At 24.9% G+C, this 21,771-nt stretch overlaps 4 protein-coding genes, 1 long non-coding RNA gene and 1 other non-coding gene across 8 annotated transcripts in view; 3 read left to right on the top strand and 3 right to left on the bottom strand.

Annotated features, from left to right (window-relative positions):
• Positions 1-5,111: 5,111 nt before the first annotated feature.
• LOC122718655 (innexin inx2) lies at positions 5,112-8,211 on the bottom strand. The gene has a single exon (XM_043943878.1). It carries the CDS (start codon positions 7,569-7,571, stop codon positions 6,495-6,497), a length of 1,077 nt encoding a protein of 358 aa, XP_043799813.1. The 5' UTR covers positions 7,572-8,211; the 3' UTR covers positions 5,112-6,494.
• A 1,390-nt stretch (positions 8,212-9,601) lies between these two features.
• Positions 9,602-10,634, bottom strand: LOC122718724. The gene is made up of 2 exons (XR_006347454.1): positions 10,605-10,634; positions 9,602-9,891 (listed from the first exon to the last, which is right to left on the bottom strand). It is a non-coding gene; the product is annotated as an uncharacterized LOC122718724 (long non-coding RNA).
• Positions 9,805-9,877, top strand: Trnar-acg. Its single transcript has one exon. It is a non-coding gene; the product is annotated as a tRNA-Arg (tRNA).
• On the top strand, positions 10,626-13,950 carry LOC122718723 (kynurenine formamidase). 3 transcript variants are annotated; one of them, XM_043944012.1, is made up of 8 exons: positions 12,214-12,272; positions 12,337-12,427; positions 12,523-12,624; positions 12,835-12,969; positions 13,071-13,149; positions 13,231-13,422; positions 13,494-13,629; positions 13,726-13,950. In XM_043944012.1, the coding sequence occupies exons 1-8, from the start codon at positions 12,264-12,266 to the stop codon at positions 13,861-13,863; spliced, it is 882 nt and encodes a 293-aa protein (XP_043799947.1). In that variant the 5' UTR covers positions 12,214-12,263; the 3' UTR covers positions 13,864-13,950. The 3 variants fall into 3 exon arrangements, with proteins under 3 accessions (XP_043799946.1, XP_043799947.1, XP_043799945.1); XM_043944011.1 differs by lacking the exon at positions 12,214-12,272 and adding an exon at positions 10,626-10,804 and having other exon boundaries at positions 13,071-13,422; XM_043944010.1 differs by having other exon boundaries at positions 13,071-13,422.
• A 67-nt stretch (positions 13,951-14,017) lies between these two features.
• Positions 14,018-17,035, bottom strand: LOC122718786 (protein PFC0760c-like). Its single transcript, XM_043944118.1, has 4 exons — positions 16,973-17,035; positions 15,633-16,803; positions 14,880-15,566; positions 14,018-14,781 (listed from the first exon to the last, which is right to left on the bottom strand). Exons 1-4 carry the CDS (start codon positions 17,033-17,035, stop codon positions 14,147-14,149), a joined length of 2,556 nt encoding a protein of 851 aa, XP_043800053.1. The 3' UTR covers positions 14,018-14,146.
• Positions 17,036-18,326: 1,291 nt separating this feature from the next.
• The window catches only part of LOC122718866 (mediator of RNA polymerase II transcription subunit 12), a 9,733-nt gene continuing 6,288 nt past the window's right edge, over positions 18,327-21,771 (top strand). Inside the window, exons 1-3 of the mRNA XM_043944242.1 lie at positions 18,327-19,028; positions 19,479-20,191; positions 20,590-21,378. Coding sequence (XP_043800177.1) covers positions 18,485-19,028; positions 19,479-20,191; positions 20,590-21,378 — 2,046 coding nt within the window. The 5' untranslated portion in view covers positions 18,327-18,484. The remainder of the gene's footprint in view (positions 19,029-19,478; positions 20,192-20,589; positions 21,379-21,771) is intronic.

The raw sequence follows: 21,771 nt of genomic DNA, 5'->3' as shown, positions 1-21,771 counted from the left end.
CAAATTATTAATTTTCTTTTCAACTTCACTCTTAAATTCTATTCTAATAATAAAAGTAACTATTAGTTTATTTCTAATAATAAAGTTATGTATTATAATATTTATAATACATAAATATTTCTATAACATAAGAAAAAAACAACTCTAATTGTAGATATTTTTTTAGATTAATTAATCATAACCTAATTATCATATTTCAAGTTATTTATTTTTTCTTTTGAAATTATTGTGTTGGTTGTTCTTGCAACTGGAGAATTTAAATATTTTCTTTTATTTTAATTATTAAAATCAATTATACATATATAGCTTAATTTTTAGAAGATTAAAATTTCATGTAGGCCAACAATAAACTTTATGAATAATATATAATGAAAATTACATATATGCATAAAATTTTAATATAAAAAATTCTTCAAAGGCTAGTTTTATTAGATGAATTAATCATTTATCGATCAAATAAAAAGATAATTTGTTAATATGTATAGAGAAGTAAATACCTTTTAGATTAAACATAACTAAAGAAATGGAAAGTTAAGTAGAAATTTATTTCAATTATCATAATACGTACTATATTTTAAATATCATATATATTCTGTAGATTTTTGTAGATTTAAATTTTATATAAATGCATAATCATCTCAAAATTACACAATTTATTAATAACTAAAAAAGTTAGAAAATATATTTCAATATCTCTAAAAGTTATATGAATATTTAATTATTAATATTTTAATACTAATTATTATTTTATTTTTATTTTTATTATTTTTATTATTATTATTATTTTCTTTTTGTAATTCCGTTATTTTCCTATTACCTCTTAAATTTATCTATATCAAATTAAAAAATCCGCAAAAAAACTTGAAAATAGAAAATCAATTCGAAAAATACATCGAAAGCAAATAATCTATATAAAATCGAAAATTTGAAAGAAGAAAAAAACGGGAGGGAACGAAAGTACGGTCAAAATTACAAGCATCGAAGAAGGATAGGAAAAGTACATAAATGTAGAGGAAAGGAAGAGAAAAAAAGAAAAAAAGAAAAAGACCAAATAAGATAAGGAGACGAGAAGGAACAAGTTTAAGGTGGAAGAGGAGTAAAGTCGCAGGGAAAGGAGGAATGGTGAACAAGAAAGACAGGGAACAAAGAAATGGAGGGGATAGAATGTCGAAGCTAGGACTTTGACCGGCCGTTGCCCCTGATGCGGTCGCTTCTAACCGGCAAACTGAACGGATCTTCTCAAGAAAATTCTGTCCTCTGGTCTCTCAATTCGTGTACATGTATTATACATATCTTGTTCCATCGTTATTTCTTACTATACCTGATCCATTCATTTATAATTCTCGCAAAAGAAAATCGTGAAAGAATTATCGAATAATTAACATTACGTTTAAAATTTGAAAAGTGATTTTAATATATAATCATAAATTAAAATAATAAGTAGTCTTAATAATCTTTTTTTTCCAATAAATATATTTTTTTTATTTTATACGTGATAATAAGTAGTCCTCTTTTATATTTTATTTCGAATATGACGTTAGTCATAAATATAAAAATAGTACTGTAAAAATTAGTAAAAGTGAAAAAAATTGAATGATCTGATCTATCTACTTTAGAAATTGCTAACATTTTTTTTATTTTATTTAAATGTAACTTATCGATAAGCAATGATAAAAATGTTGAAATTTATTAAATATATTTTTTATATCATAATTTGTTAAAAGTTTACATAAAAATCTTACAAAAAATAAATATATTATCTTTTTTTTTAATTTAAAATTTCCTTGCAACACAATGATATATCGATTTTAAATATTTATAGAATGTCTATCTATTATTACTAATGGTTTTTAACCTTACTTTACTGGAAATAAATTAAAATAAAAATTGGACAGGATGCAATATTTTTTTTTTTTACAAAACTATACTAGTATTATTTTATTATTCTCTATACAAAAATTTTTAATATAAAATTTCTTTTATAAAGAGATTTTGCAAAAATTGTTGAATCTAAAATATCTCGAACGTGAGATAATGGCTCGATTTAATGTTAAGGCTATGCTTCGAATTACGTATTAATCAGTAAAATGAGAATAATCTTCATGTCCCCTAATGTGATATAGAGGGAACCGAAATTGGTTGGACCTCGAGCATCGAAGTTCGTTTCGATGATCGTCAATCCCTGACTGGTACACGTGCACGTACAATGAAATCTTTTAGAGATTGCATAGTTTAATAAATTCCATCCGTAGAATACGTTATTGGTTAAATTTACCAAAAATGAACACAGCAGTGACGATATTTTTTTATATGTAATGTGATATTTTTCTCTTCTAGAAAAAATATTTAATTTTTCATAAAAAAGATTTATTATATACTATATATATAACATATAAGATTTATTATATACTATAACATATAATATATATATATTATAATAGTTACTTTTAATTGTGAAATTTTTTAATTCCCTTATAGTTTTTGAAAATTGATTTTCTTTTTCTAGAAAAATTTTTAATTTTAAAAAAAATATTAAGAAAAATTACATTAACCAATAGAATTTTCTTATTTCTTAAAATACTACATTCAATTTCTAGCAATAAATTAAAAAAAGATCCAAAAAGTTACTAATAATAAATTTTTATCATTTACAGTTTTTAATTTTAAAAATTAATTACGATTAATTAAATACACAAAAAAATTTTGTTGAAATATAATAATTAATATATATATTAATATAATAAAAATATATATTCTGATAATATTAATTACATCTTTGATATATGAATTCAATTTTTTTGACGAACGATTTGTTACTTACCCATACATATATAATTGAAATGATACATATACGGTAATCACGAAGGGAAATATGGTCCTGAAAGTCAGAAATTATGGGAACTACTTAATTACTCGCTGACGTTTTATTTGTTGAATTTTGTAGAACATTCTTATGAAAATATATAGAATATTCTGGCAGTACATTGTTTATGTTCAAGAAGCATTGATGAAAACGCAAATAGCAAAATATACGCTCTCCTTCTTCTAATAACGATTTCATTAAAAATGCAATTTTTTTCGCAGGACGCTTTAATAAAAAGTAATTATCATTATCAACGAGTAAAGAATAGGATATTAATAATAAGGGGGAAAAAAAATATATAACGTGGCAATTGTCATTACTAATCAATTATCACTCGTTATTCCAGCAAATCTGGCTAGCTGGCTTTTTATAATTCTATATATATATATATATATAATATATATATTTTTTTTCTTTATATATAATTGTTTCTCTTATCTTATCGCTTCTACAAGCGCGAGGAAGCACGTACACGCAAGGTACATGTATACGATTACAGGTATATTACGTTTCTTCACTAAGCAGCATTCATTAGAATAGAACAATGCACCGACGCTCTATCACTATATACGAATATAATTTCATCATTCATTACACCAAAATGCATACGGAATATAGGCACTTTTATTTTTTCTCTTGGTTTTTGTAATAATAATAGTATAAGTTCAGAGTTTGATATTTACTTCTCTTAGGGATTTTCATATTTAACACGTTCCATATTGATAAAGAAAAGTTTGATAGTATTGGCAAGTTTATTATTATTATTTCTTTGCAACATAATTAGGGAAAGGAGCAATTTTAGTGATTTGCTGATATTTAAACCTTTTTTTTAATCTTATCTAATTGATATGTTTATATTTATATTGTTAAAAAAATTTAATTTTAAATCGATTATCATAGATAAATAGATATAATTTATATGATACGAAACGTGTTAATTAATTAATTAACCTTTGGAGTACACTTCGTATTACATTAGGTTAGATTAGGTTAGAAAACTGCATCCAAAGGCACTGGGATATTAGATTGTTGCTTTTCAGCATTTTTTGATTCTTCCTCTTCCGGTGGATTATTTCGCGATGTTTCAACAGAGAATCATTCAGAGAGAGAAAAAAGGGAAACAAAATTTGAGAAATTTTTTTTTTCTTGGAAAAAAAATTCTCAACATCTCAGAACCAGAAGATTAAATTCATGATATCGGTTATAATATTAAAATTATCGATATAAAAAAAAAAAAATAAACGGAAGTAAATTAAAAAAGTATAAGACAAGGAACAAACACCTCTAAGAAGTTATTATGCGAATAGAATTAAATAAAATCGGAAAGGAAAAACACTGGCATGAAACAGGGAGAAGGAAGTATATAATATGTATATATATGTGTACATATATATATATATATATATATATATATATACATATTTATAAATTATATTATTATATATATATATATATATATATATATATATATATATATAATAATATAACAAATATAATCAGAAAAAATGTTCTAAATTCTATTCACGTGTACAATCCTAAATAGATATAAAATATAAGAATCACGATGATATGGAGTGTTTCAATTACTTGGCAGTCTTACTTTGAGCATGAATCTCTCAAAAAGAATGTATTATTTCTACATTTGATAATGAAAATATTGGCGCGAAAACGATTCATACTTGCGCACATTTCTTTTTCTAAATTCTTAAGAGCTAAGCGTACATATTTTTATTGTCTTTTATTTTTTCTTAAAATAGATCTTTTCGTAATCTTCAAAATTTCAACTAGATTGCATGTAGTAGTAGGACGGTATTACAATGATTTCGGCAGTTAACAATAATTTCAAATATGTAATAAATTTTTTTTAATTTCAGCAAAATGAGACAGAAATTATGGACGAATAAAAAATAATACTAAGAAATAACAAAGAAAAAAAATCTAGGGGTGTCCTCCTTTTTATATTTTTTTTTTCCACTTTTTCTTTTCTTTCTTTTGGTCCCTCGATGCATATTGTATATATATAATATAATATATATATATTGTAATTATCGTAATAATAGATCAAAAATATTAATAAAAAAAAAAAGTAAGCGAAAAAATGGATAAAGAAAATTTTCGAATAGCGTTTTTTTTCTTTCCTAAATTATCTGTGCCTGACTATCTTTCTCTCTCTCACGCGATCCCATTCACTCCTCTCTCTCTCTCTTTTTCTCGTATGCGCGCACTTTTTTATCCTCTTTTCTTTCTCTTCTCGTTTATTTCATTTTATTGCTATATATATAGATATATTTATATATTTATATATATATATATAAAATAAATTTTTATATTCTCTATTTTATAAGATGTTCTATAATATACAAGATGTATGCTTCTACGCCTACGATATAAAAAAAAATAATAATAATAAGTGGTAAGCAGCGAAATTATATTTCTGGGAAGACGACGTGTCTCAAATGAAGAAGAAGCAACAAAAGGACTTTTACCAACTTCGTGACACCCAACATCTGCCAATTTTTCTTCTTCTCGCACATTGTTTCATCCAAGGAAAAAAAATAATAAAAAATTGAATTGAAGGTAATCCATTCCAAGGAAATGGAAAAAAAATTAAAAAAAAAAAAAAAAAAAAAAAGAAATGACAGAAAAAAGTTGGGAGAAAGCAAAAGAAATGAAAACGTCGTCTCCCGTTTTATATCACACAATCGAAGTCTCTTTCTGAAGAAAGAGTAATCTTTCTTTTTTGCAGAGTAATTTAATACTAAACTCTTTCTCTCTCTATCTTGTGCGTGCTAAATATATCTATACATTCCATCGTGTTTACATTATTACCAATACTTTCAGATTTATTGAGAGATATCGGCCGAACAAAATATTTTTGGAAATAAAAAATAGATTTAAAAAATATAAGCAAAAATAACATGTTTGTTTTCCTTCCTTTAGTGATATCTCGGAATAAATCTTAGTGTATTTTTTGGCACTATATTTAGTTTTTTATTATCATCTAAATGATAATCTGAATTTAATTACAAAATATGATACTGAAAAAAGATAAATATTAAAAAGAAATAAAAATAACTGAAAAATATTTTTGAAGTCAAAGGATTCGGAGAAATTTTATAATGATAGTGAAAAAAAATCATGATCGTTAAGTAATTGTCCACAAAAATTGATATTTCTAATCTGATATTATAGTAAAGATTATAAATACGTTTAGCTAAAAGTTTAGCTAAAAAGAGAGAGATAGAGAGAGAAAAAGAGAGAGAGACAAAAAAGAATAAAGAATTATTAATTTCTCCATTCACTTCGCTCGATATATCTTACTACAAAAATTTACCTCCAATCGAATTCTTTTATAACGATCGAAGAAATTCATTTTATATGTACGCCATAATGAATTACGAAAAATTTTTCAAAAATATCAGAATGCACGTACATGTTTTACATGTAATATATATATGAAAAGTAAACGTAATTCAAAATGGTCTTTAATCTTTGAATAAACTATAATGAAAATACGGTAAACTATAATGATGAACAACTCGACTAATTAAATGTTCAAGAATCGAATAAAAGAATAAAGAAGCGAGAAAAGAAAAGAAAAAGAGGTATTCTATGAATATAACAAACGAAACTAAACAGATTCTTTGCCCTGAAGTTTCGTAGCGAGATCCACAACGAGTTGTTGATATACCACCGGGTCTATATTCTTGCCAAGTTGATAAAGAACGAACCAGTCGCCGATCATACACATTTCCGCGATTGTATTAATATGTTCTGGCTTTGAGAGGCGCGAACGTGCACGCAATAGTACCAAGCGAAGCTTCGGACCAGCTATTACTGCAGCACGGTAGGCCAGGGTTAAACCGCTTAACACGGATAGGATGATGAACCAGAACCAGAGAAACACGTAAATCTTCTCATTGACGATGTTCAACGGTAGTACGCAGAGACCATCGAATTTCTGCACTGTACCGGACGCACCATATTTATGGAATGTACACTTGGTAACTTTAGGGAATACCCGTGACATCGGATCAATCCTCTCTTCAGGTTCCATTTCCGTGAATTTAACCACGTCTGAGCCATAGGTGGTAAATTCGCCGTCCAAAAAAAAGTCCATGAAATAGATCTGGCCAACTACATTAACGAAGTTCAACACTTCGCACAAGAAGAAACGAAATGCGTAAAAATTCTGTGTATGCCAATTCGTCGCGAAATACTCGACCAATAATTTTCTTCTTTCCGATTTAAATTCATCACTCATTACAGGACAATTTAAATCCAGGACTAGCATCTTAATTCTACCACCCTCCCAGGTCTTCCACAAATAACGTGGTACATAAAACAATATTGCCTGGAAGAAGAGCGTAAAGCACACCCACTGATAATATTTATGATACTTGATTTCGTCTTCACCCTCAACGTGAGATGCAACACCTGGTTGCACCATGTCTTTGCCAACGACACCGGTTCGATCAGGAATCGTAAATGTTGAGTAGATCCAGCAATATGTATCCATTACATGAAGTGGTATTTCATCTACGATGCAATCTATGGGATCTCCGATATACTGTCTGGATGTAACCAATAATGAAAAAGCAATTAATATGATCACCGTCGCTTTGTAATGCAGCCGAAATACATTATTATCGATGCAAACGCTGTCGAGCTTTAGCAGTCCCTTTACGGATCCAAATACATCAAACATGGTTGATAATTTTCTCTTTCTAAACCGATATCACAAGAAATCAAGCGATTTATTTCAATCGCGAATTTATCAGACTATTTATCAAATCAAATTGGACACTCTTGGGTTATTAATGACCCGCGCGACGTGACGCCGCGCGTCAAGAGGCGTCCCTAAGCCACCCTGTACACGCACAAAACAAACAGCTTTTAAAAAATTCGTTTCTCACGTTAATAGACGTATTCTTCTTCGTTACTGATGTAACACTGTTTAAATTTCGTTCGTATTTTCAAAAACACGTGTGTCCAGTTTCGATTGTTCCGTGACCACTGCGCGCGTGAATACGGTTCTACCGCAGCAAAGCGTCACCGAGAGCGGTTGTGTCGTAATGGCTGCGTTCAGAAACTCTGTACGACACGAGCACGCGAGGACATGCCGTTCCGCAAGCTGCTCCCTTTTATTTTCTTCTCTGTCTAACGTTCGCGTTGTCAATTCGTTTCTTCTTTCTTGCATACACCGTACAACGTCTTCTCTCTATCTCGCTTGTCGATCGTATACAGCCTGGTTGGAGACGCAAAACTATACGTTCCTTCTGCTGCACACTAAGATTCTATCCCCACTTACAATATGAGAAAACTCGTCTCTTTTTCTTTCTTCCTCTTTTACTCTTTCCTTCTTCCTCTCTTGTCCCTTTACTACACCTAACCCCACTTTTCGTCTCTTTTAACCGTCGCGTCGGCCTGGATCACAGGAAACTTAGCTTGCTATTCGTATAGTTTCGATCGCATTCGGCTAACATCGGTTCCAGCAAAATCTGCAGACGCTTGCACGCATGCGTAATTGAAAAGCAATCCACGCCACTCTCAAGCACAATATTGCATTTTGAAAGAAGAAAATATGAAATATTTTGTTTAGAACGAAATTTTTTATTTATCATAAATAATTTCTTTTTTCATAAATAATATTTCTTTTGTTAAAAGTTTGTTTTTTTTCAAATATAAATTTGCAAAGAACATTATATATTTATTTCTCAGATAAAATAATTCACTTAAAAATTGATAATTACAGTTTACTTCTTTGCCGATAATTGTACTATTCACATTATTTTCTTTCTTATATTATTAATACCATGTTCGTTATTAAAATTGAAGGTTATCATTGTTTTTTAACTCAATCTTTATTAATTGAATGTAGTCTAATGATAAAAATAAAATCATATATTAACAAAATATACATGTTGATAAAAAATTAATCAAAATAGGATCAAAATTTAAATTTAAATTTATCGATTAATCTTTTTTTATTGTTATAAAATATGTTAGTATTTTAAAAGATTATTAAGAAGAACATAAAAAAAATAATTGAAATACTTGTACAATAAATATCATATGCTTCATATTACAAATACCAAGCTTAACATATCGCTTTACATCTGAAATTTTACACCGTTCTAGATAGATGCTATACTGAACAGCAATCATCACTAATATTTAATTACTATCTTTATTACTCTATAAATTATTTAATGCTAATAGATCAATTTATTTTAAATTTATTTTAAATCATATACATATTAATTAATTATTATTGATATAAAATCAATAAATAAATTATATTATCAGTTAAATTAGATTATTTCTATAATTAACTATGTGTTAATTATAGAAATTAAAGAATATGATATATTAATTGGCAAACACAGTCGATTACATCTTAAATATATATTGTTTTTGTTATAAACATTTGCAATATTTAACGTATTATATTTAAATATCGTCATTTGCTTTTAATCTTTTTTTTATCTTTGCTTTTATCTATTTTTGATAAAAAATTCTAACATATTCCATTGAAATTTTTCTATCATTTATTTTGCCGGATCATATTATCTACCTATCAGTGAGCCTGCATTGATATAATTATATCTTCATTTTGTTTGATTATTATATATAGATAAACCAGAATTAGTATTGGCATTCTTAAAAAAATAACTTCGAATGTAGCATAAAAAATTAATATTTATATTTTTTAAATCATAAATTGTTACTGTCATATCTGATTATTGTATTAATATTGTATTAATATCACTTATAGATATAAGTATACATGTATTATAATCTTAATTAAACTTTTTATGTTTATAAATTTTATTTTATTAATTATTATTTAAATTAATAAATATTATTTTAATTATATTTATTATATTGTTAACAATATGTTATATTTCTAATAATATATAATACACCAAATCAAGGCCGGTCCTGTGGCGCAACGGATAACGCGTCTGACTACGGATCAGAAGATTCCAGGTTCGAATCCTGGCAGGATCGAAGTTTTTTTTTTCCTAAAATTTTTAAATAAACCATATTACAATTAATTATTTATGTATGCATATTTGTGTATAAAATATTTATGACTGTGTATAGATATTTATGATTTTGATATTAATAAACGTTCTACTATATATTTTACATTATATTCTATTCAAAATGATTCAAATATCTATATAATATTAAATTACAAACAAATATCGTTATTATTAATAGCTACGGACCAATCCTAAATTCCAACAAAGACAATGTAATATAAAAGGATACTTACTTAATGCTGTGGAAACTAATTGGAAATGAGCGTAGTCGGTGGGTCAAATAAATTAACCTAGTATGCACACGAGAACCGGTTGCAAGACAACGTAAACTGAGAAGGACTATCAAGGTAGATATGAAGATGATACAAAGAATTTTCAATTGACAAAATCATTTTATATATTGAATTATATATCATTTTAATTTTTTTTTATTACAATCTTTTTGTTTAAAATTAAACTTTTATGAAAGATATTTTTTTTGTTATTGAAATGATTGTACAAATTTCGAATAAATATCATTTGATTAAATCGGTGCTTTTCATTTCAATTGAGAGATTGATAGAATTCGATGATCGTGCTATACTATCATTGATAATCCCATTGCTTGCATATATTGTGGATTATTCAGTTCTCTCGAACAAAATATCCGTTGAATCATGGGATTTTTGACTGGAAAAGGTTTCTCTTACCTGTAGTTTGTGGGTAGGCGTCGACGTGGCACGATACTCGATACATCAGCTGCTATGAACCTACCTGTGACTTCTCCGTGGAGAATGGCGCATTACGGAAGAGTGGGGCCAAAAGGAAAGGACCGGTTTTTCTGGTTTTCAATATCTTCGACCCTCATAGCCTATTCTTGCTACCTTCACCACAGCATGCTATAAGATATGTAAGTATATATATATATATGTAAGTATATATATATATATATATATGTGTTGTGTGTATACATTATATATTATATTTTATATCCTTTTATGCTCTCTCTCTGCCAAATATGGTTTTTCGATTTATTCATTTTTGTCTTGTCGAAACATAGAATGCATCAAGCCATTTTAAAATTTTTTTGTATTATATGATTGATGTTATTATAAAAAAAAATATAATGATTGATACTGATTGTATTGTTTCTTATTTTATTTATGATTAATTTAATTTATGATTAATTGAATTATAAAAAAATTTAAAAACTTATAATGGTATTTAATGATTTTTTAAATATAAATAATATGAATTATTTAAAAATTATATTCTCTCATATGAAAATGCAAATAAAGAAGAACATTTTTACATGTAGATTTTATATTTATATATTTTTAATAATAAGACATCAGCTATTACCAAAAAATATAAAATTTGAAATATTTTTCTGGAAATAAAATTTGAATATATAAATTATTTTGCATTAATATTTTATTGCAAAAACATCAATAGTTTAAACAATACATATATGCATAAGAATATTTATAAAAGAATGTATTAATTATTTTTAAAATTTGCTGACTTAGCAGCTTTTATAGTTGAATTGAATCTATTCAGGGTTTTAAATCATTAATCAAACATTCCGATTTTTTACACCGATATTTTGATGAGCTATATTTATATGAGATATATTTATATGAGATATATTTAAAATCCCATTAAATGTTAGGTCTATTTTGCACCTCACTTGTAATATAGATTCAATAATAAAAATTATAAAACTCATTGACTTGCACAGTTGCTAGATATCAGGACAAGATGGCAGTCAGTAATATCAGAAAGTAACAACGTAAGTAGAGTAATAATAGATATATGATACCCCTGTTTTTCTCCTCTCTCTAGAAAGAATAAATTATTTATGACAGTTAGGCTAGTCGTTGCATGTATTAATGGCATAAGATAGTAGCGTGAGAATTAAAAAATATTTATAAATTAATATCATGAATTCATAAAATAAAATTTAACCTTTTATTAATCTTAACATCTCTAATTAAAACAGTTAATTATAAGTGAATAAATTATATTTTATAAAAATTACTTTGACAATATCTCTAACAAATGGAACGTATTTCCCATAAATTTTCAATGTAATTCTGAAGAACACATGTCTGTTACATATTTAATAAAATATTTATTATATTTAGGAATGAATTTGTGATTTTCAGCAATTAAAAATTTAAAAATATTTAAAAAAACCTAAAGTCCGAAAAATAATTTGCATAATTTAATTATCAATAGTGAAAATAATAATAAACAGAACATCTATTATTCTGTTAAAAGAAGAATAATAATATAATATAATATAATATTTATTATTGAAATAATATAATAATTATTATTGAAGTGATAGTGAAGTTTTATTAAAAATGTCTTCGGTAATTACAAATTTCAAATTTGATAGAGAATTTTTATTTTTGAACTATATTTTTTTGCTTTTAGGACCAGGAAGTACTTTATAGTCCGAGTAAATGGAGCAAAAGATTCGATCAAATGCAAATATTGTTAAATTATTGTAAATTTTCTAAAGAGGGTAAAATAAAATTAAAAAAAATAATAAAATTATTTAAAGTGGAATGAGCTGATATTTTTTTTATGAAGTAAATAATAATTAATTTATTATTATAGTTACCGAAAATGCTCGTAAAACTTTAAAATGTGAACTCGATATTCCGTATGGAACAACAAAAGGAACTAAATATGATATTTATGGAACTGACTTACCTAAAGGTACAAAAATAAAAATTTTAATGATTTATTTAAATATTAAAATATTGATAAGTCAAATCTATTATCACTATTAATCATTATAATTAATCGTCATATATTCATATTTGAATTTTTTTCTATTTAGATTTGTTACAATATAAACAATGAATTTTATTTAAATATTTTATTTTAAGTTAAATTTAAAAGTCAATATTTTAAAAATTTCTTCAGACTCTCCTATATTCATATTTATTCATGGTGGTTATTGGCAAGAAGGTAGTAAAGATATATCTGCATATGCAGCTCCTGTCTTTGTTAATAAAGGAATTAAAGTTATAACTATTGGTTACGATTTATGTCCTAATGGTAAATTTTGTTTTCTTTTATTCCAATTTTGCTTTAGATATAAAATTAAAAACGATATTCTAAAAATATTCTAATTAATTTTCATATTTTTTATACTTTAGTTAAACTTAGGGATATAATATCGCAGATAAAAACAGCAATTGCACATATATTAAAATCTGCTTCGAGTCTCAAATGTCGGTATGATATAATTAATATTTACATGATAATTTTGTTAATATACAAATTACAAATTTCTATAAATTGGATGGATTTATATAGGAATGTTTGGGTCTCTGGCCATAGCGCTGGTGCACATTTAGCATCCAGTATTTTATACGATAAATTATGGTTAGATGAAATGACAAAACATGGATACTTGTATCTATTAAAAGGTATCGTGTTAATAAGCGGTATCTTTAATTTGGAACCTCTTGTCAATACTAGTGCTAATACAGCTTTAAAACTTACAAAGTAAGTATCTGAATATTTTAATAAACTATTTATATTTCAATTTATATTAATACGCAATATATATATTTCAGAAATGAAATCGACGCATACAGCTTTACCACTCTCAATACTAAAAATAATCCTTCTATCCAAGGGTTAAAAGTTATTGTAACCAATGGAGAATGTGATTCACCAGTATTTATCAATGAATCACGCGAGTGTGCTCAGGTACTCATGTTATTTAAATAAGTGATAATTTACTCAATTATTTTAATATTCTATCTATTATAAAAAAAATTTACAATTTTTTTTTTTTTATTTTAGAAACTTATTACAATAGTAGATAATGTTCAATATATTTTGTTAAGAGAAAATATCGATCATTTTGATATCGTAGAAAATCTTACAAACGAGGAATTTATTTTGACGAAACTAATATTACATAATATTTTCTATGATTAGAAAAGAACTTATATAGAAATAATATCGTACATATTGAACATACATATTTATATATTGAACATCAAATAAATTTATAACAAACATTTAATGTACAAAATTTATTTAAATATTCGTAAAAAATTTATCTAGTGTAATATATTAGTATACTTATATAATGTTGATAAATTACAAATTGTCCATAAAAAAATTAATATGTTTATTTACTGTAATCCATTGGTCATCTATCATTTATTAATTTTGCATAACAATGGTCGCGATGAATTATTTTTACTTTTTCTATGAGTCATTTGGATTGTGAAATTGATGAATTCGTTTTTGGATATTGAGAGGTACTTTCTTTTTGTTTTGTAGGTAACATTATAATTTGATTAGATTGAGAAATTTGTACAGTTGTATTTTCTTGTTTATTTTGTGAATTTTGTATTTGATTATTAATATCTACTATCTGATCTGTGGATAAATTTGATGACAAATGTATAGTTGTTGATTTTGTATTTTGCTGCGGAGATATGACTGGATCATTTTTTAATGCAGTTATAATATTTGAATTTGTCAGTCTTACATAATTGTTTGTAATATTTTTTACATTAATTATATTTTTACCTGCTGGTATCACTAATGTTTTGTAATTACCTTTTACAACAGGAAGTACCTTAGATTCAATCTGAATAGTTGAACATTGATGAACAGCTGAATTTTCTTGTGTAAGATCTTGTGTAAGATCTATTACATCCTTAACAGTTAATGCATTTTCATTTTCATTAGATTCATCTACTTTTTCTTGTATATCTTTCCATGTATCTGGAGGTTTAGCAAAAGAGCACACTCGTAACAATGGTTTTTCTTCTGTTTCTTCTTCTTTATCTTGTAGTAACTTATCATCCATTGAATCTTTATTCATAATATTAGGATCATCCTCTACAACATATACACATCATATATATATATAAAATCTAAATGTTTTTGTTTATTTTTTAATGATTAATTTTCCACCAATATTATATTTGTACACTAACCTTTTGTTTCATCAATAGAAATTTCATTATTTGTTATAGTTGAAAACATTATATTAGGTAAAATATTTAAATGTGGTGCCATATTAGGTGATGATGCTGCATTATTTTCTATTGATTTCAATTCAAAATTATATTTACAATTAGATATATTCTCAATATTATTAATTTTTGATTTTGAATTATCATTACTATTATTTTTTAATTCATCATTCATATTTGTTTGACATATTTCTTCTATTTTTGTGATATCTTTTTCTATCTTAGATTTTATTTTTATACATGTATTATTTTTAAATGTTTCACTTCCATCTGTACTATTTTCATCTTCTTCTGAACTAGTTTTATCTTTATCTACATCCAAATCTATATCAATTTCACTAACATCATCATCATCATTATCTTCTTCATCATCATTTTCTATACTATTCTCTTCATCCTCTTCATTCTCTAATGATGTTTTAGAGTCTTCACTTTTCATTTCTTCTTGCTTTTTTACATATGTATCAAAAACATTAGATAATTTCTTTTCACCCTCTCTTTGGTTCTGTATCAATTTTTCAGCTAACATTGGATCTTTCAATGCAGGATCATCTTCTTCATTTTCAAGAAATAAGGAAAATGTATCCCAATAATCATTGCATCGACATTGTTTCAAATATTTTCCCAAAGCAACAAATGCATCTTTTGCTATAATAATAAATGTATATGATATAAAATATTTATATGAATTTAAAGAAAATTTTAATAACTTACCAATTTTTTTCTGTCTTTTATAATCTAAATTTAAATTATGCAATTCATTACATTTTGTAACACATCTTAAAATATCAGTATAATCTGGAAAAATTATTGCTTCTCTAAAAGCACCAATTTTTTTCAATTTATTTCTTTTTGATATTTTAGAATTAATGAAACTTGTAATAGCATGATCTACAGCAACAATTCCTGTAGTACCAAAATGCTTTGGTTGTAGATATGTTCGATCTGCATCAGGATTTGCTCCAGTATATTCACAATATTTGTTATAAAGTTCCACCATTCGATACTTATATTTTTCTAGTTTGATATAATTACTATTATTTTCATCATCAAAATTGATTTCTGATTCTTCAAGTTTTTTTATATATGCTTCACATTTTTCCATTGTTTTTAATATTACATTAATTTTCCTTTGTATAGCAGGATCCATTTCTTGTTTTTCTTCATTATCTGTATTAGTTGATATAATTTCATTGTCATTAAATACATTATTAATTGTATATGACATATTTGAACATACTGTAGTAACTACATTTAAATTATTATTTTTATTTAATTTATTTCCATCAGAAGAACGAATTTTGTTATTTAATAATAAAGATGATTTTCCTTTATAACTATTTTTCATTTCATTCATTACTTCAGCTATATATACAAACAATTTACTATCACTATTCATTATATCATTTCTTTTATCATTTAAAAAATTAATAAAAGCTTTGGAATTAACATATTTAGGATCTAATTGCTCATAACGTCTTTTTAATTTATTAACAATAGTTTTCATATCTTCAGAACGATCTCTTTGCAAACATAAACTAATAAACATAGGAAATACATCCTGCTCCACAGAAGAAATAATTTTCTTTTCTTTTACAATCAATTTTGGTTTCAATAATGTTTTATTTTCTTGCTTTTCTTTTCTTATTTCTTTTTCTTCATTCTTTTTTATATTACATAATTTAACATTGCTTTCTTTTTCACATATAAACATTTTTGAGCTTTTTTCAAAACAAGAAACATCATTTATTTCAGATATTTTTCTTTTTAATGTACATTCTTTCGGTTTTTCATAATTACTTGAAGAAGCTTCTATTTTTATATGAGAATCAGAATTGTTTCCTAATTTTTTAGTAAATGAATCTTGTTTATCATTACATTTATCCTAAAATAATAAAATAATGATATATAACTTTTTAAATTCTTTATTTATTGTAGTTTATAAATAATAAAAAATAAATAAATGATATCAATAAGAATTTATAAACTAATAAAAAATATAATTATTAATAATAATATAATTAACTTTAATATAACAAGATATAAATACAAACCTGTTTTATATTTTCATCATCATCAGATGAAATACATATAATTTCATCTTTCGTATTTTCCATATTTGTTCTATTATAATTTAATAAAAAAGTTGGGTCATATTACAATATATAAAATCCATCACCAAATTTGATTTATCTTGCAATTGAAAAATAACAAAATTATTATTAATTCTATTATATTTATGTTAAACACATTTCATTATATATACATATTAATGTTTGTTTGAAAATACACATTATTATTTAATTTACTACACATTTTATTTTTACTTTAACTTAAGACTAACAATATAAATTTAATATAGATAAATTTGATAAAATAGAATTATATATACAATTAATTTTAGAATTGGATTTTTAAGAAAATTTCGACTTTTAAAAAATTAATATAACATTAAAAAGAAATTTAAAGTAGTTATAGAAATAAATAATATTCAGATACTGTATTTACAAGCAATTATTAACTTTTAGGCACTTCACTTCGTACGTACCACCTTAATCGCGCAACTTTAAGTTTTATTCTAAATAACTGATTACAATTACTACTTGAAACAAAACTTAACAAAAAATAATAATATATATTTTACGTTCGTTTAAATAAAAAAAAAAAGAAAACAATTAAAAAAGATTTTATAATATTAGAAAAAATAAAATATATTAAAGTGATTTAATTGACGTTACCTATAATATAACCTAAATTTATAATATTTATGAAATAACCTAAATTATGTAGTTTTTATTATTATTTGAGCAGAATTTAATATTAATTTTGGATTTAAATCTAGAGATTTTTCATAATATTGTTAAGTTGGTATTACTAGAAATTTTAAAATAATAACTAAAAATAATAACTAAAAAGTAATATATTTAATTATTTTCTAATAGATAAATATTATACATAATATTTTTATTCTTAAAAGTTTAATTATAATATCTTGTTTTTATTACAATATATCTTTTTATTTTAATTTTTCAATTATTTTTAATTAATATTAAGAGACATATCATATTATAATCATGTTAGATTTTATAAATGTATTAAATATTCATCAAAATATATTATTTGAAACATAAATTTTTGGAAAATACATAGTTGGTGTTCATAATAAAAATAAAAAAGATTCTTCGCTTGCTTACCATCATATGAAGTTATTATACTGTTATATATACTGTATTGTTTGTAGAAATTATTAGCTATTCAACCAATAGATGTGCCTTTTTTAGTCTATCAGAAATAACCAATCAGATTCTATATTTAAATACTTATATACTTCAGATTCATAATTCTAATAACGACGCGCCATCTAGAAATCTCTATATGTGTAATGATTGTGTCTACTTGTACAATATTGGATAATTGTAAATATGTCATTAACAAAGGTTATATGTCGTATGTAGTCTTTTATATGAAGTCATAATTTTGAAATCATTTCATTAAATTCTCTATGCTTAATGTATGCTTAAACAATGTCAAAAGACATCTATCAATTTTGATAATTTCTTTATACCATGATGGGAATATTGTATGAAAAGAGGCCACTAAAACGGCCAAAATTAGGGCCGCCTGACGTTTATCCTCAAGAACCTAAACAAAAAGAAGATGAACTTACATCTACAAATGTTAAACTTGGTTTTGCTACAATGCCTCAAATGTCAGAGGAATTTGGTACTGCAAGACATTGTAATGTCACTGCTGCCAAAGTAGGAGCATATTTTAATGCAATTTTGGCAAAAAAAGAAGAACTTTCTACAATGCCAGATACAGCAAGAAAACGACAACAGATTAATCCAAAGGACAATTTCTGGCCAGTAACTGCCAGAACGAAAAATGGCATTGAGGCATGGTTCAAGGATTTGTCTGGATGTAAACCATTGATAGCTCTTGCTAAAAAAGCACCTAATTTCAACAAGAAAGAAGAAATATTCATGATGCTTTGCGAATATCAAGTACCAATGCTACGAGCAGCTTGGTTCATTAAACTTAGCTCTGCTTATACAGTAGCAGTATCAGAAGCTAAAATAAAAAAAAGACAATTACCTGATCCAACTACAGGTAAAGTCTATTAAATTATATATAAATTAATTCCATTAAAATCTAGCAAAAAAAATAGAATTCTATAAATTTTTTTAATACATTTATATATATGTGAAATAATATATTTATGTATCAAAAAATTATATAGATTAAAAAATAAATATATTTGATACATATTTAAAATTATAATTTTTAATTTACATTTGCTTTCATGCGATAATTTATTTATATTTTTATTATAAATATTAAAAATACATAAATATATGTGCATGTATACATATATATTTTAATAATTTATTAATATTTTAAATAATATATATTTTATATATTACATATATTATATATATTATATATTTATTTATATGCAATAATAATTTATGATTAATATTTGTGTTTATTATATATTTCTTTAAAATAAATAAATGAACTTATTTATTATTTGTAACTTTTTTTTGTTTGTTTATTTAGAATGGACAGGAACACTTATTAAGTTCTTGAAAGATCAACTTTCAAAACTACAAGAATATTATCACATAAATAATCATATAACAAATAATATTAATACTAATGGTATTACAAGCAATTCTTGTAATGGGAATAATACTGGAAATAATAGTAGTAATAATAATAGTAACAATAATGTCAGTAATAATACTAATAGTAACAATGGAGTTGCCAATAATCAACCAGCTACACCAAATTCAAATAATCAAGTAATAACTGGAAATGCCATAAATGAGGAGCATAAAATAGCTCTAAAACAATGGCATTATTGTGTACAATTGGCAAAATATATGTTTGAAGAGGGATTATTAGATAGACAAGAATTATTACAATGGATTCTAGAATTATTGGACAAAATTAAATCTTCTCCTTCGGAAAATGGAATTTTGAAACTTCTGTTACCATTAGCATTACAATATTTAGAAGAATTTGTACAATCTGAATTATTAGCCAGACGTTTAGCATATCTGTGTTGTCGTAAATTGGCACATATGTGTAATAATGTGGAAACTAATGCTAATCCACAAAGTCCAACCATAAGTAAAAATGATGTAAATATTGGAAAAGATACTGCCATTGCTAATCAAATTCAAAATCCATTAACTATTGCTTTTAATGATTATTTGTCTTGTCCACATCACAGAGATGTAATTTATAGTTTATCAACAATAATACAGGTAAGATTTATAAAATATAATAATACAAGAAAATATAATATATATTAATATATTATATTATATTATATATATTATATTTAATATATTATAACCAAAGAAAAATAAATATTTTCAAATCTGAAAGTGAAAAATTTATAATAGAATATTCAATTAAATATAATATATAATAGAATATTCAATTAAAGAAAAATAGATTTAAATTCTTTAATTTTTTCTATTTTTTACTCAAATAATGTAAAAGGAATATTTTTATTTTATCAAATGTTGATAAAATAAAGTTGTGTGTTATTGATAGTTTTTGTAAAATAAATATGCTAGAATAGAAATAAAATTATATTTAATATAATAACAATATAGTAATTTATTTATAATTATAATGGTAATAAACTTCTTGCCAGGTTATTACATTAGAATGTCCCACTGCATTAGTGTGGAATAGTGTTGGTGAAGGAAAAGCACCATCTGTATTAAATGGTTCTCCTTTAGATTATCTACAGTGTCCTCCTACAGCTTTGCCATGTCCACCTGTAAGTGCAACTAATCCAATAATAAAGCAATTGAAAATTGCTCAAAAAAATATTCGAGCAAGATCTCAAGCTGCTGAAGGAAAATGGTCATGTGACAAATGGCAACAAAGCAGTGCTGGAATAACAACTACTAAAGTATTAGCTGCATTAGATGCTCTAGATCGGCATAGTTTTGATAGGATGGATTCTAGCAATTCTTTAGATACATTATATGCTAAAATATTTACATCACCATTGAAAGATAATGCCAATGAACGAGATACAAAAACAGAATATAATCCGCAACAAGATTCTGCTGTAGTTGAAATTTTATGTGAATGGGCAGTAAGTGCAGAAAGATGGGGAGAACATAGAGCAATGGCAGTTGCAAAATTATTGGAAAAACGACAAAGTGAAGTTACTGGAGAAACAAATGATAATGATGATAAAGATAGTATCTGTAGTAATGGAAATCCACCCGTGCTTCCGATTTTTCAGTCATTACTTATGAAATTTTTGGATATGGATGCCCCGGTACTAGATAATACAACAACTCAATCAAAAGTTCAGTTTACAAATTTGGTTCACTTATTTTCAGAATTAATTAGACATGATGTATTTTCACATGATGCATATATGTGTACACTTATTTCAAGAGGAGATCTCATACAAGGTAGTATATATATTTAATTATTGCTTTAAAAAAATCTGTTTTAAACATTAAACAATATTAGTTTTAAATGAAGAATATAACTGAATAAAAAAATCAAATTTATTTTTGAATTGAGTTTATCTGATTTCATGACAGATTATCATGAAAAAAAAAGAACTTAAATAATTAGAAGTATACATAAATATACGTAAGAATAATTACAAGGAAAATTATCCGATTTTCATCTTATTTTTAATTATTTTCGACAAACGTTCTACAAATTTTTTTGTTGAAAATTCTAAGAATTAAAATACTAAAAAATTATAAAAAATTGATTTTAGGTTTCATAATATTTTAAAATTTGTATTAAAATATATATAATATATAATATATAATATATAATATATAATATATAATATATA

This window comes from Apis laboriosa, unplaced genomic scaffold (assembly GCF_014066325.1).
Source record: "Apis laboriosa isolate Shangri-la unplaced genomic scaffold, ASM1406632v1 scaffold68_cov148, whole genome shotgun sequence".
Classification (NCBI taxonomy): domain Eukaryota; kingdom Metazoa; phylum Arthropoda; class Insecta; order Hymenoptera; family Apidae; genus Apis; species Apis laboriosa.
This window is presented reverse-complemented; position numbering and strand designations above follow the sequence as displayed.

Coding starts and splice junctions, on each gene's coding strand:
- LOC122718655 (XM_043943878.1), bottom strand. CDS start 7,571: ATGTTTGATGTATTTGGATCCGTAAAGGGACTGCTAAAGCTCGACAGC.
- LOC122718723 (XM_043944010.1), top strand. Junction 12,428..12,522: donor TTGTAAATTTTCTAAAGAGG/GTAAAATAAAAT, acceptor TTATTATTATAG/TTACCGAAAATGCTCGTAAA. Junction 13,630..13,725: donor AATCACGCGAGTGTGCTCAG/GTACTCATGTTA, acceptor TTTTTATTTTAG/AAACTTATTACAATAGTAGA.
- LOC122718786 (XM_043944118.1), bottom strand. CDS start 17,035: ATGGAAAATACGAAAGATGAAATTATATGTATTTCATCTGATGATGAT. Junction 15,567..15,632: donor TAAAAGACAGAAAAAAATTG/GTAAGTTATTAA, acceptor TTATTATTATAG/CAAAAGATGCATTTGTTGCT. Junction 14,782..14,879: donor TTCTATTGATGAAACAAAAG/GTTAGTGTACAA, acceptor TATATGTTGTAG/AGGATGATCCTAATATTATG.